This window comes from Caloenas nicobarica, chromosome 3, assembly GCF_036013445.1.
Source record: "Caloenas nicobarica isolate bCalNic1 chromosome 3, bCalNic1.hap1, whole genome shotgun sequence".
Taxonomy (NCBI): domain Eukaryota; kingdom Metazoa; phylum Chordata; class Aves; order Columbiformes; family Columbidae; genus Caloenas; species Caloenas nicobarica.
In genome coordinates, this window is record NC_088247.1 from 83870476 (window position 1) to 83888994 (window position 18519).

Sequence of the window (18519 nt, forward strand, 5' to 3'; positions counted from 1 at the left end):
CTGCAAACAAACTAGCTTCAGAGCAAGAAGTGGTCCAGCTACCAGGATACCCACATGGAACCATGTGATATTCCTCTTCTCTAACACACGTGAACATGGTCTTTTCCAAGCTAAATGAGTCTGTGATTCTGTGTGGACATGGTGGATGTGGTGGTGTTAGGTTAACGGTTGGACTTGATGATCTTATCTTTTCCAATCTAAGTGATTCTCTGATTCTGTGAACTATTAAGTCTCATAACAAAAATCCCCAATGCACAGGAAATACAAAGGTTCATGGCAACAGCAGTATTTTTCTTGAGAAATGTCTATATTTGCCAGAGTTGAGGAGCCAAATGGTCAGAAAACATATACTGTTAGACAACTCCTGGGACTTCTGAGATGAGCTCTTTCTTTATAGGAGTTCATTCAGCTTATCTGATGCTTGTAAACTTTTAGGATTTCAGTTAAATTGGTCTTTTACTCCAGAGGAAGAGAAACCTGATGCCTCAGCCTCTATCACTATAGCCGTTGGAAGTTAGGAGGATTTGCAGTATTACTTCAGTAAGAAGTGACAGGTATTAATCTGATTTTGTGTGAACAGGTTTAAATCAGGACTGTAATAGAAGTAGTATAGCTGAAGTTAAAACTGAATGCCCATACAGTTTGAGGCTAGAAAGGGCTCTTAGACTATCTGTATGTGAAGGGTTGTTCAATTTCACGCAATATCCATTCTCCAAAACCCAAAGAAACTTAGCCCTCAAGGCATTCAGTTGACTTTCCTTTGCACAAAAGGATCAAGGATCTGGAGGACATGGATTCATACACGTAAACTTATAGGGAAATAGTTTCATAAAGCAGAACAAGTATTTTATTTAAAGTAGTTGAAGAATAGCATTTATTAATCCTTTTGATATTAGCATCTATTTAAAAATGTAGAAGACAGTAGGAAAAACTAAAGGCATCCAAAGTTGAAAACAGGATATCAGATCAGTACTCATATTACTCTTTGTTTTCCTGCTCCTCTAGGATTCAGTGCTGTGTTCTTTCTCTTCCCTGCTAACTTCACTAGTGCCTCCCTTCTGAGCTGCCAGGAGTCCTAGGGCTGGAATAAACATTCAAGCCTTGCCTCATTCATCTGGACTGAGCAAGGGTGTGGGCTGCCCTTGTCCTCAGTAGAAATCAGCTCTGCTTAGGGTTGGGTTTAAAAGAATGCCTTTGGCAAAATATTGGAAGTAGTTTTTTTCCAGTTAGAGGTTAGATTTCATAAACAGCTCAGCTGAGCAGTTGAGGAGACAACCCATTCACACCCAAGCTGTATTTTTCCTCTATTCCTCAACGAATACTGTAATATTGAAATCATGTGTGCAGATTTGTGACTAATTCACCATCTAATGACATGTTTTCCCAGGTTAAAATATGTGGAGTCAAATTACCACTTTGACTCACAGATATATAGAGAAAACATCACAAACATACTGAATAATCCTAATTAATCTCTGGTCTTATTCTATTGCCTTCAAAGGAATTGTGTCAAAAATGGATTTGCCAAGATTTTACCTCTCAAAGCAGCTGATTTATTTCCATGTGGGATGAGCTCAGGTCAACATGAAATGAGATCTATGTACAAATAGCACCAGTGTCAGTGAGGCCGACAGGAACCTCACCCTTGTCTTTAGGGCCACAACCTCCTCCCAGAGTGCATCTCCCATTCCAGCCTGCACCCACCCTGTGCTAAGGTGACCATTTGTGGTCACTTGCATGCTAGCTGTGGGTGGGTTTGGTATAAGTGTGATACAGTTAAGGAGCATCAAGATAAAAATTCTGTCTGGTTGGTGTGAAAATCAGTCTACTCGAGGACAAAGTGTGTGCAGGTGTGGCTTGAGGCAGGAGCTGGCAGAAAGGTGATGTTTGCCTTGTGAAGTTCAGGAACTCGTGTATGCATGTGGTGAATTTGTGGGGAGGACTAAAGCCAGATGGACTGTCATCAGCTTTACTTACATCTAAATTACTTACTAACTGGGCCAAGGATGCAGTAGAACCTCATTAAAGCCATGAAGATGTATTTTTGTCTTAGGAATAACATCTTATTATGTAGCCATTTAATGAGTTGTGAGCTAACATGTTTTAACAAATCTTTTAGCGCTTATTACATTCCTCTCCCTTGATGATAATTTCAAACTCTGACCATTAAAACAGGGCCCTTTTCACAACTCTTTGATGATGACACTTGAAACTGAGCACATCATCTTTTTGCATTTGGAGTAGGATCGGAAAGGTGTAAATTACAGATCTGGCTTTTATGTGCTTTTATTGATCAGACTGTTTTGTAGAAACCGCAGCAGTTCTGGTACCTTAGCAGTCTAGATTACCTTTCAGATTTCTTAATTGGGCCACTGGGGTACAGTTAATTTTCAATTTATATTGAGGGTAAGACAAGGTGATGTAATACCTCATCACTGTACTTGCCTAACATCGACACTAAAACACCATGATGTACTTTGTAATTCTAAATACCTAAGTTGCTACACAAGTAGATGAAAATGAATTCTAGCTTTATTCACTGTGTATTTTATACCACATTCTGCCTATATTAATTACTGACTTCCACTGAGACACTAGCAACAGCAAGCATGATTTAGTCGAGTGTAACCAGAAAGTTCATTCAACATACCAGTCTAGAGCATCCAACAGACTAATCAGATGCAGTCCTCTTTTTGTGTGTTTGCTGACAGGTCAAAGTCATGGTGCGCATTTCTTCCTCGCTTGCCAGAGACACGTCTGAGTCCAGCTCTTTCTTAAAAGTTGACCCCCGTAAGAAGCAAATCACGCTGTATGACCCATTGGCCTGTGGAGGCCAGAATGTTTTCCAGAAAAGGGGCAACCAGGTTCCACCCAAGATGTTTGCTTTTGATGCAGTTTTCCCCCAAGATGCATCACAGGTATGCAACGTATGATCAGAATAGTTATCTAAACAATAACATGCACCAGAGCCAAATTTGTTTTTGCTACAACAGTAGTGCTTTCAGTGGAGTTAGACCAGGGCTGAATTGGGCCCACCAATGTCATCAATAATGAAATCAGTTTATTAAACTGTATCTCGATAATTGTGTGTTTTCTTTATTCTTTACTGTAAATAATTGCTCCTAAAATTATACATGCAATAAATGTGCTAAATGGTGCCCAGCAGGCAAATCATCAATATCAACAAGTTATTGTATATTATAAAATCTTATTATTTGATGTACACAGTGATCTGATCGGATCTGCAGTTCTCTAATGCAGTCCTCAATTCATTAGGAAGTCAAGGATTATTTATGCAGTGTTCTGTTGTATGGTTTACAATAAGAGGATGGCGATTTTAGCCCACAAGTCTTTATTCATATGTATAAATTCAGATTTCTTATTTTAATTAGACTTCTTTGGTTTGATGAAATGTGTTACCCAAATGTCATGAGGAGGACAGTGGAAGAGTAAAGTAGCATTGCAAAGTATGATTAAAAACCAGTACTTTAAGGCTGTTTCTGTACTCATAAACTAAACAGAACTAGGACACAGGGCCAGCTAAAGCACCGTCATATGATCGTATCATGAGGTCAGTCCCTGACCTGGTTCTGGTCCAGGCAGCCGGCACCTCCCAGACTGATGCCTGGATGCAGTTCAAGGGCTGGCCTGGGAACAGCCCATTTATTGGCTCATTTCATTTACTGTTATAGTGATAGTCTAGAAATATCCATGAACTAAGTGAATTTACATGATTTATTATCAAATACGAAGTGCTTCACATAAAAGTCTAAACTGCGAATTCTGGTTTAGTTTCACACACCATTGATAGCCAGTTGCTGCAGAAGCACTGTAGACCATTCAGCCTGCTTGAACCTTAAATCTAACAATGCCCAGGGTAAATTTGTGGTTTATACTTAAAATATTGCGACAGGCTTTGGCATGGAGCCTATGTTGCTAAAAGCTAAGAAGACTCCTAGTAATGTAGAGAAAAATTAAGAAACGTCACCTAGCTAATACCAAAGAGGCTGCTTGTTCACCTTACATTCCTTACCCACCTGCTAGTGGAATTGAACTCTGTCCATAATTGGGCAAATAATAGAGCCTGTAAAAATTCCTCAGTATTTGATTATTTTAAAATAAAAAATATATTTTAAAGTCCCCTAAACAGGCAGTTCTAACAAACCAACCACATCTTCTTAGAGTATGTGTATTTTTTTTTGAGTTGATGTTTCAGCAGATGAAACTTACTTGCCACAAACCAAAGTCCTACTTCATGTGCTTACACAAGTAATGTCATTCCAATCAACAGCACAGGTCACATGAATGAGACAAGCAGGATTAGACTTTTTGATACTTCCACAGGCTATCTGGAGCACTGATGACATTATGACCATTTTCCAGTGAAAATACTTGATTTTTTCTTATTATGGATAATTTTTTTTTTTTTTCCTTAATACCTGTGACAGGCTGAAGTATGCGCTGGGACTGTGGCTGAGGTGATCCAGTCTGTGGTCAATGGAGCAGATGGCTGCGTGTTCTGCTTTGGCCATTCCAAGCTTGGTTGGTATTGCTAAATTTCCCTACTGAAGCAGCAAAGGGAACATTTTTAACCCAAGATTGCTAGTACATTAGATTGGAGAAAACTTTCATTTGTCTGTGCATAGTAACTGTATTTGAAAGTGGTACACTATGTGTGACCTTGTACTTATGCTTACACACCTATTCACTTTGCATCTTGTCTAAATCAGGGATGTCACACTCATTTTCACTGGGGGCCACATCAGCCTGGTGGTTGCCTTCAAAGGGCCAAATGTAATTTTAGGACTGTGTACATGTAACTACTCTTACATTTATACAGTCCTAAAATTACATTTGGCCCTTTGAAGGCAACCGACAGGCTGATGTGGCCCCCGGTGAAAATGCGTTTGACACCCCTGGTCTAAATGTTGGGCAGCATGCTCTTTGAAACTGAAGTTATCTTTGAGTTGTTGCTTCATTCCATCCCCTGAGTACTGTAGCCATTTTTAACACTGTCTGCAGTCATTAATGAATGATCCAACAGTGATCTACAGTTTTACCAATGTGCTTGGTATTGGAGTGTTGTTTGCCAAACCACCACTTTTATCAAGCTGTGTAAAGGCTGTGAGTATGCCCTCAAGTACTTGCTGTTTCTGATGGCACTATTGAAGTGCTGTGGCTGGGCACTCAAATTATTTGATTTATATTCTATTCCCTGATTAGACAACTCACTCATTACTAACTTTTATTCTGTCTCCAATAAATCCTATTCTAATGGCTAACTGAATGTTACCAGTGGATCAAAACTTGCTCTTTGCAAATGCACCAACCTTTCAGGTATTAATGGAAAGGGAATAAAAAGGATAACCAACATCATTAACACACTAGTCTTTTGAAATAACTGGATTTCAAGAGTAATAATGTATTTTGTTCATGCTTATCTAAAAGTATTTTGAAAATGCTGTCTCTTTTAATGAAGAGGGTTTTGTTTTATGTATGCAATGATCTCCATTTTTACTGTCTCAAAGAAACACAGACATACATGCACAACTTACAAGGATAATTCAGTTTTTCAAGTGATTAAGAGGATCGGGCTGTATCAGGCCACGATTATCCCCAATTGCAGGCAACAAAAACTGGGGAGTACTGAATGCTGCAATGCCACCAGCTCTGGTGCAATGAATGGAGCAGGGCCACTGGTCCAACTAACCACAAGGCCCCTCTGGGCCGCGCAAGAGTTACACTGGGATGAGCACTTGGATATGTAACCCTCTGTCACCTGCCACACATGAGATAGCAAGTAAGATGGAAAAGAAAGCCACTAGATAACAATGTCTCACAAGTGCCCCAGCTCCTTCAGAGAGGTGGTCTAGCTAGGGCTTTGCTGGATCATGAGTTGAGTCTCTGTAGTTGCTTCGCTAACTGTACCACCACCTTTCCACCAACCATGGACACACCCAGGCCTTGCTACAGACAAGTCCATAGAAATATTTTCTTTGCTGTTCTCTTTCAACATAAGAAATGAAACTAGGTAAAGTAGCCACAAGTACTTGCCTGAAAGGTTGTGTACCTTTGTCATTTGGCTTACAAATTTAGGAGCTTTAGAAAACTTGTCTAAAAGCATTCTATATAGTGACACTTAAAACCGTGTAAGAGAGTACTCTGTGTCTGTTTTTTAAGCAGCAAACTTTTGCAGCAGAGACAAGCCAGAGCTATAATTGCAGAGTCAAATAATAGCAAACCAGGGGAAGGTTTTGACCCACTTACACACCAAATGACCACATGTACCTGGTTTTTGTGTGGTTTTGTTTGTTTGTGGAGTTTTTGGTATGGTTTGTTTTTTTTCCCATGTATGAAGTTATATCTTTATGATCCTGGGACCATCTTTATGTCACTCCCAACCCCAGCATATGAAGGGTGATATAGTGCCTTGAGATAAACTGTTATTCAAAGAATACCGTACTCACAGTAACTAAAGCAGGGATTTTTAGAGCTCATAGCACTCCTGCTCTGCTCAGTTCCCCCCACTATTCACCCTCATCAGAGGCTGCAGTGTTGTGCGGTAGGGACCTGCAGTGCCCTGCCTCGGCAATGGGGGATGTCAGGGGAATGCATGAGGTAATGGTTTTTGAAAGTGGCTCAAGAGTTCGTCTGTTGGTTTTAAATGCTCTCCATTTTCCATGTACCATTTGTCTGTCTGCCTATCTTTCTGCCTTGCTGACTGTCCTTATTGTAGTGAAGAAGTTGTTTTCTTCAGACTGTGCAGGATAGTCTCTCTTGGCAGAAGGCTGTGAAGGTCCTGGGAGTGATGTTGTTATCTTTTCTCCATCCCCCCATTCCTGACAGGGAAATCATACACCATGATTGGGAAGGATGATTCCATGCAAAACCTTGGCATAATCCCTTGTGCCATCTCCTGGCTCTTCAAGTTGATTAATGAACGCAAAGAGAAGACAGGAGCTCGTTTCTCAGTCCGAATTTCTGCAGTGGAAGTGTGGGGGAAAGAAGAAAATCTGAGAGACCTGTTGTCAGAAGTGGCCACAGGCAGCCTGCAAGATGGCCAGTCACCAGGTGTCTACCTTTGTGAAGACCCCATTTGTGGCATGCAGGTGAATACAAAGTTCATTTTACACTGAAACAAGCAATCTGACTTTTTTTTTTTTTTTCTGAGTTATTGAGAAGGTTCAAATTCAAGAACTACTCAGAGCATAAAGTTTATAGACTTGAAAGTGTTTACTTTAAAACATGCAAGAACTTTATGACCTGCAGCTGCAGGGCCATCTGCTGTCCTGGCCTAAATATTTGTACCTCTGGTATAACTGATGTTGAGCAGGGTCTTGTGTTTGCAATAAAATGTGAAAACTTTCAGTGAAAACAAAAATTCACCTCATTCTTAAAAAAAAAAAAAAAGTGTGATCTCTCTTTTGTAAAACCACAAGCTAAAATATTTACAGTACTGCACAAATAGCTGGAGGCCATTAATATGGCTGTTTATCTCTTTATAAACTACATTATTTATAGCACTCGCATTAGCAGTGTTGCAGGAAGCATTAATCGCTACTTATTAATTGCTGCCAAGAAATAAATTCCTGAGCTGGGCAAGCCAAGAATAACTTGAACTCTTCTCAGGTTTGGAGGTTTAGCAGGAATGAATAAAAGGCTCATGGATTTCCTGGGTAACCACTAGAATGTCTCAGCAGCCCTATTATTTTCCCCTTCTTGGTTTGAGGGGAAAAAGGCCTATTCTTCCATTTTGCTGTCTGTAGGGGAGTGAATCTGATTTTTGTATGAGTAGATGAAGAAAAAGAAAACCAGCATGATGGAGCTTGAATACATTCTTTCAACCTTAAAGGCAAAGGCTGCTTCCATCCAGAACCTGCAGAGCACTGCCTATCCAAGGATGGTGAATAGAGGGAGGATGGAACAGACCTACAGGGTCATGTACCCTATTTGCAGCTCCAAGCATCTAGAAATTATGATTCACGTTCACAGTAGTCATGAATTGTGAGATTTTAAACAGCAAGTAATAAATTTTGTGGTTTATCTCTTTGTTGTTCAAGCCTTTCGGAAATACTTAGGTCATATTTTCCGTTCTTTTCCATTCTACATGAGGAGTACAAAGTTGTGTCTTGATTTTAAATAACAATTAGGGTTCTCATTTTCACTTGACTCCTGGCTTTAGTGCTTTATGAAGTACATACAATATCACAAGAGATCTCGGCCTCTGGTATCCAGTAATGGGTGCAGTCCAGTAAATATAAGTTGGGAGACTTGAGTCTTCACAGTTCCCATCAGAGTGACAGGTGGGCCAGTTAAGATCTGAATTAGCATATGTATGTTACATAGCTGTGTGACAATTAGCCTCGCTGTAGACCTTAATTCTTTACTAAGATATTTAAGCACAATAGCAATAATAATAAATATCCCATTATTTTTGCTTATTTTCATATAGATACAGACAGAACAGCCATATACAAAATGACTTGTTTTAGATCAGTGGAGAGAAGATAGCTCCATGAGATGTCTATGTATCTCTGCAGTGCAAAATACTGAATTAAATTGCAAGAAAAGACTTTTTATGTGTGTTCACAAGACATAGTGACATTCTGGAGTCATGTGTCCTACACCTGAATTCTCCAAATCCTCAGATGAAGGGAGGATATTGTAGCCATACAGATATGCAAAATCAGCAGTGTGTATAGAAGATGAATAATCACTGTATGTCATACTATCTGTCATTAGGCCTTTCCAAGTATGCACATTTTCTTGTTGCTTACATTGGTGAGATCAGCCCACAGACTGGCCGGCCTTCTGCTTGCCTTGTTAACTCCTTCCTGTCCACTCCCTCCTTCTAGAGAGACCTTAGCCTTCAGCTGTGTCACCCCATCCCGTGCACAGCCTCAGCTTTATCCCTCCTCGAGCCCATAAATGGTCACAAAGAGAAGATGGGAGCCCTGTCTTCTTTAGGAGAACTTAGCTGTGTTACATAGCAGGGGAACAAACCCTGAGAATGGGAGTTGCTCACTGTTTTTACACCAGATAAAACAAGTCTGTTCTAAAGGTTATGTGCCTGCTCTGCATACTGCCTAAACTAATGCCATCAGATTGCACTGTCACACATCCCTGCCACAGACAGACTAATCTTAGGTGACATGAAACATGCATGTGTTCCCAATGTTATGGGGGGTTAATAATGTCTGCCCTCTTATGCTGTCTATCACTTTGAAGAGATAAGAGCAGGCTGGTGACTGGGATTGGGGTCCAGCAAATGTGAACGTAGGTACATTACCTGCCTTGCTCCATTTAATGGATTGCCCTGGCTTGTGAGCAGGTACCTAAGCTTGTGGTATGAAGGGACAAGAAAACGGCTTCTCTTCTGGGCTTCTCCCCACATGCTATGGGGCTGAACACAAGCTTCAGCCCTGTTATCTCCCAGGTATATCTGTGGACTGCTCACTTCTAACACTTTCTGAAGGGCAACACATAGTCCTGCCCCTGCCAGTCTCCACCAGCTATTGAGTTTGGGATTGACATGTCTTCCACAATTTTTTCTTTTTTTTCACTTCGAACTGTCAGAAGGACACAGTGATCGCCAGAACCAGCAATGCAGGGGAGAAAAAAAAAAAGCAGTAAAAAGAATGAAAATAGTTAATAATTAATAAGCACAAATAGCTTAAAATTCTAGGAAAAGTCAGGAAACAAATTTATGCATCTGTCCAGCCCATAGGACGATTTCTAGTTGCTGGGGCTTATGTTTAACAACTGCCACCAGAGATACCCCAAGTGAGAACCCTCGAAAGCCTGGATTCAGTCGTGGGGCTCCTGGAGGGCATAGATTGTCACTGCCAGTGTCAGGAGGGTCTCATTCTATCAGGCACCTCCTCCTTTTTGGCCCCATCAGAAGCCAGCATGTCCACAGTGTGAGCTGACTGTGGGGAGATTTTCTGGTACGTTGACTTGTCTGGGAGTTTCTGGGTCATTTGTCCCTTGTGTTATTCCGCAGCTTCAGAACCAGAGCGAGCTCCGCGCCCCCACAGCAGAGAAGGCCGCCTTCTTCCTCGACGCCGCCATCGCCTCGCGCCGCAGCAGCCAGCGGGACTGCGACGAGGAGGATCATCGCAACTCCCACATGCTCTTCACCCTGCACATCTACCAGTACCGCATGGAGAAGAGTGGCAAAGGCGGAAGTAAGCTGTGCTTTCACTCCCTTCTGTTTCCTCTAAGACTGCCTGGAACCTGGCTTTAAAAAGGCCTTTAAACAATATTCTTTAGTAGTGAAAATTAGCAGAGTTCTTCATTGAGCATGGAGTGGGGCCATTCATACCAGCAGACTGTCCACCTGCCTGGTCAAGACCTACCAAAGGCCATTAAAGGCCACTAGGAATGATTACCATCACTTGTCAATTTAGTTGCCATTGTGGAGATACTATTGCAGTTAGCCTTCAGCACTGTGTGAGACTCTGTATTTCAAAAAAAAAAAAAAAAAGTGCTTTTCCAATTGGCTTTTAGTATTGTCTTTACTGATAATGTTGAGGTCATGGATTAAAATATCGTGGTGATGGGAATTCCTTGCCACCCTTACAGTAGCTGTTCCTCTTCGGCACCTAAATAGCTGATGTTGGCAATGCATAAACTGTACTGTTTCTTGAAGACAGAAGATATTTTAGTTGGTGGCCCAACTACATGTGCACAAAGGACTTGTGTTTCTTTGCAGAGGCTTTGGGCTTTTCAGATAGGCTTGTTCCTTCTGTTTGCCACAGATGCTTTCACTGGCTTATGTCTTTACTTCCATCTTCCACTTGCAAATGAAGATGCTTCTATGCCTACTTATATGTTTCTGTAATTTTCAAAGTTTTCATTTGACTCGCACCATTTATATTTTTTAATAATATTTATCTTCTGTTTCAAGTCTCCCAAATTGTTTATAACTGGAGATATACAGAGGGTTGGGTTTTTTTGGTAAGTTGCAGTGATAAAAGATTTGTATAAGAAACACCCCCACCAGAAAACCTTCACATTTAAATTATTTTTTTCTAATAATCATTTTTTACAAGGACAAAATGTTTGTTTGAAAGACACCAGAGATCTCTGCTTCTTTAAATTTGTGGGCTTAAGCAATGCTGCAGAAATAGCAAATGTTTCAGCTCCTGGGTCTGCATAGGTTATTTGTAATAATGAATAGATTGCAAGCTATGATGCGTAGTGGGTGAACACCACTGCAGTATTAATGTCTAATGTTTGAATGCAGGAAATTTACATTGGCTGTACGTAGAAGAGAGAAAAACAGAAAGTTGCTCTAAATGGAAATGCAGTTTGCATGTGTTTAAGTAATAACCCCTGTGGAATTGGCAGGCAGAAATCTCAATTAACTAGAGGTTTATTAATTAACCACCCTGTGGTAGAAAGGAAGACTGTGAATGCTCATACAGGCTGGTTCATAGGAATAAAGGTGGCTGCTTTTGAGGCAATTATTATTACAATTATTTAATGCTCCATGCTTTCTACTGCATGCAAGTACCTGTACACACAAACATTTTCTACTATTTTCAAGTGCAATTAATAATAGGGAAAAAAGTATTTTCCTGTGGCTATAATGACTCATGTCAAAAAACAAGACATGATCCTGTTGAATTATAATATGGCATGCTTTGCCCCCTGCCTTTAGTTATAGCTCCGTCTCATGGCCGTACCACCTCCTGTCTTCAAGTTCCCATATGTGAGTGGCCTCACAAGCCAGGCAGGGTCAGATCTCACTGATAATTGAATGAGAGGGGAATTCCAGCTGCTTAGAAAGGGCGCCTAGTGATTATCACTGTCTCCTGCTGTAATGAAGGACTTCTCAGAAAAAAAAAATGAGATAGAAGAGATATATAGATTCCAGCAACCAGATTAAAAAAGGATAGGGAAAAAAAAAAAAAAGGAAAGAAACAAACAACAAAAAAGAAACCCATCTTTTAAAGGATAAGAGATTAAATGGCTGGGTAATGTATGATTTTGGTAAAAAATGACTGTTAGAATAGCATTGGTACTGTACTTTCCTCCTTGTTAGATTAATTACCAGGAATGCCATGGAGCAGGCTTAGCACCACTGAAATAAATGGCATTGTGGCAGAACTGGCACAGTCATTTTTCAGCTGTCACCTCAGCAAAGTCTCTGTGGCCACAGACAAAAAACAGTATTAGGATGTTCCATTTCTTTTCTCTGTAGTTGCCAGGCATATTAGTGGTGAACTTGCCTAACAAAGAGCTTCATTTTCAGATCAAGCAAGTGCATCTGCCATCTTAAAAATGTCTTACTTTGACCTGTAAATGAGATAAGAAGGAAAGATCCAGTAATTTCTCATATTCTGTATTTCCTCAGCCCGTGTAATAGCAATAGGTATGGAAACAGTATGACTGACATTTTGAAGGGTAGTGATTTCTTTCATTTTCTTTTGTTTCCCCAGTGTCTAGTAATCTTAGCAACAGAAATATTTATTTTATGTGATTCAGTGAAGTCACCTGCAGTCATTTTGAGTAGCAACTAAACACGTTTCTTTGTTTTCTAAGGAAATCATTGGGGAATACTCAAAAAAGTTAATTTCAGCTTTCTGAGGATAGCAGTCTTACAGGACTTAGCAACTCTTAAGTCCTATAAGGGAATTTTAAGGACTGTTAGAAGGGAGGCAGAAGTTCTCCAGGAGCAGTTCAGGGGAGGCGGAGGTACCACTGCCTGGATGGTCCCCCAGGGAAGCCTGACTTTCTGCAAGGAGTGCAGGAGCCCATAGTGCGTGTGGATACTTCCCCAACAGAAGTATCCCACCACTTCCCACTACCGAGACCACAGTGGTGAAACTGCTGTGGACGTGTTTAATGAGTTGTCATGTCGTATAATCTGTGGACTGTTACAACGTTTGGAATATCTAGCCACCAACGTTAGTTTTAATCAGACATTTATTCTTCACTTCTGCTCTGTGATATTCAGCATGACGACCAATACTGCAGTATAATTTAATACATGGAAGTCCTGTGTTCCCTGATACCTGATGTAGCTGAAGAACTAAAAGGGCTTATAAAAAGCAGAAGTAACTGTATTTTAACAATTGTTGACAGAGATATTGGCTACATTTTTGCAGTATTATTCTCAAATCCCATAGCAAAAGCCCCTTTCACATTAAAAAATCTCTATTCTTTCTTCATTCTTTATTTTTTCTCTCTGCTTTGCTTTTCTTTCATTTTCTTATCGCTTCTTCCTCTTTACTCAGCTTTCTTTTTTCTTTTATCATAAAAATCTACTCATTATTATTATTGTTGTTGATTTTAACTAACTGTAACCTACAACTGGAACAGAATTCTAGAATTATATATAACACATTCTACAGAAAGACTTTATATTTTTAGGAAAAGTTTTGTGTCACGCAAGACACCAGATAGTAGCAATAAGCAGTGAGCAGTGTGTTTTGCAGTGCTTGCAAAATTAAATCTCTCTCTACTTTTTCAGTGTAGGTTAACATGTTTTTAAGTTACAGGTGATAGTTATATACACCTTTAGTGGCTGAATGTTTTCTGTATTGATATACTTTATCGTAGTAGACTATGAGCAAGTCTGCAAAATTATATTATTGCTTATCACCTTTTTGCCACTATGTAGAAGTTTTAAAACTGTCTTCACATGTCTATGTGAACCTGTTTCCTTCTACCTCCTACGGCACATACATGCCTGTAGAGCACATGGCATGGCACCACAGCTACTGAATGCAGGGTCATTGAAAACAACATGCTTGTGGTTGACGAGACATTTCCAAAGCAATTAAATGTATCTGGAAAGCTTGTTTCTAAGGTTTCTGTTGTGTATTTGCTCCCATCACCATCTTTACTTGTTGAACTGGTCTCCTTCCAATCCCTAACATTCTGTGATTCTGTGTGTGATTCCCCTCACCACAAATACTTATTTTTCCAGATGCTTAAGTTGAGGTGCTGTGTCAAAATGGCTGTGAATGTATTTGCATAGAGGGAAACTCAGACATCGAAGTATTTCCACTCCTGTTCAAGTTATGTTTATGTCCTCAAACAGTGCTCTTAACTTTTGAGTTATGATCCTAGAAATAAAACTTCATTTTCCTACAGATTGCTTCTTAACTAACTGTTGAGAATAGGGAGAAGTGGTCAAAGATCAGATTAAAAAAAAAACCAAACAAAACAAAACCCCCCAAAAAACAACAGCTAGGAAGTTGTCTTGAGATAAGAGAGAATTAGAAGCTCTTCTGTAAAGCCTACATAGTCTCCATATTTGGGTTCATAAGGAACCATAGGTTTTTGATGAGAGCAAACGTCTGTTAATCTTGGTGTTTGTGAGGTAGTATCCTTTCACTTTAAATGTCGAGGTATTGATACAGAGTAAACAAAAAAAACCCACAGGAATCCACTGCCAGTTTTACAGAAATTATTTTCAGAACAAAGCAGCATTTCAATAATCCGTCACCCATGGCATGGCGAACCTTTTGTTAGCCCAAATTATGACATAGAAGAATATAGACTTAAAACAAAATTGAACATCCCACAGGTGCCACAGTTTCTTCTGAAGATACAGTATTCAAGATGGGAAAGAGAAGAGAAAGGCTGAAGTTACCACAGGACCACTGCTCACCAGGCAGCAATCCCCAACCTGTAGTTTTCCAGATAGAGGAACAGTAATTACAGAGACAGAAACTGGGCCAGCTCAGGTACAGGCTAATAGAACTACATTTAAAACAAAGACAACAAAAAAACAACCCCACAGTGGTGACTCCCACAAAATTAAACCTGCAGGTGCGTGAGTACTGAAAAGCTTGGCAACTTTTAAGTAAGTCCAGAGTGGACAGCAACGTACAGCAATAAAGGCTGACAGTGAATTAACAGGAACCCTGCAGTTTGTCACTGCTAACATGTATTAGCGAAGGTCTCCTGATTGTTTCCTCTTTGCAAGTTGTGGTGACTTTTGCTTTCCCAGGAACCTGCTTTTGGAGGCACATGCTCACTGTTTGCTTTCTTTGTTTATGGCAGTGTCTGGAGGTCGCAGCCGCTTGCACCTTATCGACCTGGGCAGCTGCGTGAAAGTGCTCAGCAAAAACCGGGAGGGAAGCTCTGGCCTCTGTCTCTCATTGTCAGCACTGGGCAATGTCATCCTTGCCCTTGTCAATGGAAGCAAACACATCCCCTACAAGTAAGTAGCCTTCTGTGTTGCACCTAAGGAGAAGATGCTTGCAAGCAGTGTGCGTGTCTGGGTCTGAGACAGACGTGGGGTAAGTGGGGGGACAGTCTGCTGGGGTCACCACAGCCCTCTTGAGGTACAGCAAAACCTGCCTGGGGTCCAGTGACACCTGATCTAACCTTATGTCTGCCACCTACACTGTATTTAACATTCAGGTTTCATAGGAAGAAGCTTGCTGAAATACAGCCCAGGTGTCCTAAAGATCTTAAAGCTCAAAGTTCAGCGTATTAGGATTTCGTTTTCTAGGACTGTTCAAAGATTAATTTAATGTTTCAAAGCGTCTAAGAGCCACTTTGATGTTTGCTCCACAGAGACAAATGTTGCTGCCATAATGCAGCACTATAGAGAAAATTATTTTGTGGTCCATTGTGTGGAATTTAGTGCCTTGAAAATACATGTCACAATGAGCATGCATGTTTGTCGTGAGATTCTTTCTGTTATCCAAGGTTACTTTCCAGTTTATTTTTGTATGACTTGAATCTCCATGTCAGTCTTTCATTTGCAAAAAAAAAAAGTAGGCTTTATTTGTCACACTAGACAAGTGGCCTTTGCTACTGCAGGTAGCTTCTGGGAAATTAGAGGAATTGCTCACCTAGTGGGTACGTTTTGTACTCATTTCTCTTCATCATTGTCTCACACCATTTGTCATGTGTGCAGGTCTGAAAGCAAGTTTGAATTCATTACCCAACCCAGACAGTCAGACAACCTTCCTACTCAGAAATTTCTGATTTTGTGGATGGTATTGCTTTTCTCTAGCTTAAAGCCTAGGGAGTAGCAACTAGTGTCATGGGAATGGCTTACTGTAGCACCTTGTAATCGAACTACTAATGAATGTCACCATTCATGAAGGACATGTATATGAGTTCTGCAGTTAGGAGCAACAGGATGACATGAAAAATGAACCAAGTGATTCACGGATCATATTTCAGTCCGTGTATTTTACCCTCCTAGTCATGTTAAAGACTGTAAATGTCATTATTTTCTCATACTCATTCAAGATTGCAAGGTATTGACAAGTTTTACTTGTTTGGGTTTGTCTTCATTTTGGAAAATAAAGATGAATTGAGTTTGGTTACAATTTTGTTTTTCTTCTAACGTTTATTTTGAAAAATTATTTGATAGTCTGGACTTAAAATGTGCTCTCTGGAAATATTCTTGTTGCTGGAATTCAGTCAGACTGGAATTCAGTTAAGGGCCAACCACATATGTATGTGTCAACGTTCACGAAATATTTTGTGGCTTGTGCACCTAGTCATAGTGTGAAAATATTAATAGCTTGAACTCTGCATTTCACAAAGTGTAGCTCAAACTATGCTCATCAAAACCCTCTCTTCCTTCCTGTCAGATTTTATGGACTGAAGGGAAGGCAGACTGTAGGAATAGAAAAAATATGTTAATGATGCTCCCTAGGCTAGAACTAAGCATACAGGGAATAGTTACCAAATACAACAGCTGTCTTTCCTGGCAATGCCTGACAGGGAGAAAAGCGTTACCAAACACGTCTTCTACTTGCTGCACTACCAGTTTCTTCTGTGAGTCCCAGCTGTTGCATTTTTGAGCTTACACAGCCAGAGGTGCCAGCACACTTGCTCATCATTGTTTCTGTACTGCTGAAAGAAGATAAAAGCTCTCTTCAGGCCAGCACCTCCTCTTGAATTTACTAGGATAAGAGAAGATAGTGTAGAGTGTAGGTATAGAGAAGTGGTTCATCATGTCTAAATCAGAGGTGATGTGTCTGTTTGTAAGGAGGACTTTAAGAATGTAATTTGAAAATAACATATTGGCATATTTTGGAGCAAATTTTGTCCACTTCTTGCTGAGAAGAGTGAAGAAAGCATTTTTTCCCAAAGGTGGTCTGTTCACGAGCAATGGAAATAAGATCCTTGGTGTCTGGGTTAGAGCAAGCATTGTTTGCTCAGTGATCCAGCATTACAGGTGTGTGCTGCTTCTCGGTGGAGAAGAGAGGAAGGGGGAGAAGGGGGTGTGCACTGCCTTGTAGAAGAGTCTGAGCATCCCGTAGACTGATGTGATATGTGTTCAGTAGCATCTCTTGTTTAGAGCAGCAGCTAGCCTATCTAGCTGAGATAATTTGCCTTTATTTAGGGGTGTTGTCTTTCATTGTCAAGGATAAAATTATAATTTTGATAACTACCTTTTTTGAGTGGGACCAAAGGAAAACAGGTGGTTTCTTATGTGCCAGAGCTGCGCATTATGTGTGTGGTCTCAGCAAATTTCCATAGAGCAGCAGACAAAATGGAGCATCTTTTCTTTATCTGAACTATTAAACAACCATTAAGTATTTTATGGCTGCCTGTCAGAAGGCACTGCATGGCTTCCTGGGAGCACAGAAACTCACCATTTCATACACATCAGGTTTTCTCTTACTGCAGAAATTTAGTTCTCTCAACTCTGAGAGGCTGCAGGCTCTTAAACTCCCTTCAGTGCTGTATCCAGCTTTATCTCCGCAGGTAGTAGTTGAAGGGAAAACCTTGTTCAGATTCATAGCTGGTATAAGCAGATGCTACTGCTTTGCCTTCAGTGGGCTGTGTGTTTATGCCAAGGATGAATTTGACTCTCGGCCTGCAGTCTCTATGAAAAAGTCATGCTGCTGTTCAGCACATTTTGCATTTTTTTTTCCTTCCCCGTAAGGCTAAGCCTTGGAAGCCATTAAGTTGGAATCTTTCTCCCTTTGGAACCCCCATCATCCTGCCCCCCACTCCACCCTACCTTTCCCATTTTGGGAATAGTAACACAGATTGACAGTGGCTTTAGGAGGAACTTGTCTACTAACATTGTAAGAAAGTAATGTAGAAATTCTCAGACATGAAACAATACAGGTTGATATGGTTTGAGATCTTGTCCTGCATTCAACTTAAATTCCATATGGGTCTGAGGAATGGGTAGACATCCCTATAATGGGCAACGACATGCAGCTAATGAGTGACCAGGCCATGACTTCTGAGAGTTTGTATCTTTCATGTATGTACTTATAATCTCTAATATCTCAGTGGGTTATCTCCTTATCACTATTAATGTCCAGACCTATTTTGAACCTTACTAAGCATATCATTCTGTTATGTTACGAACAAGTGAGTTCTTCCAGGTCAGTGTCTTGTCTAAAAATAGAATTTTTAATTTGTCTTAAATACATTTCCATTTGATGTCACCAGTTTCTTGACTTATGAGCAAATCCCTCAGAAGAGTGGGCAACAATTATTTTCTCCTCAGAAACGTCAAATATATTCAAAAAAATTAGAAAGTGGCCCTTGCAAGCCCAATGAAGAGCAAGG

The 18519-nt window shown here is 40.3% G+C and overlaps 1 protein-coding gene across 1 annotated transcript in view; it reads left to right on the plus strand.

Moving 5' to 3' along the window:
* KIF26B (kinesin family member 26B) overlaps positions 1–18519 on the plus strand; it is a 295352-nt gene that overhangs the window by 230110 nt on the left and 46723 nt on the right. Inside the window, exons 6-10 of the mRNA XM_065631902.1 lie at positions 2712–2918; positions 4449–4542; positions 6847–7109; positions 10004–10187; positions 15022–15181. Coding sequence (XP_065487974.1) covers positions 2712–2918; positions 4449–4542; positions 6847–7109; positions 10004–10187; positions 15022–15181 — 908 coding nt within the window. The remainder of the gene's footprint in view (positions 1–2711; positions 2919–4448; positions 4543–6846; positions 7110–10003; positions 10188–15021; positions 15182–18519) is intronic.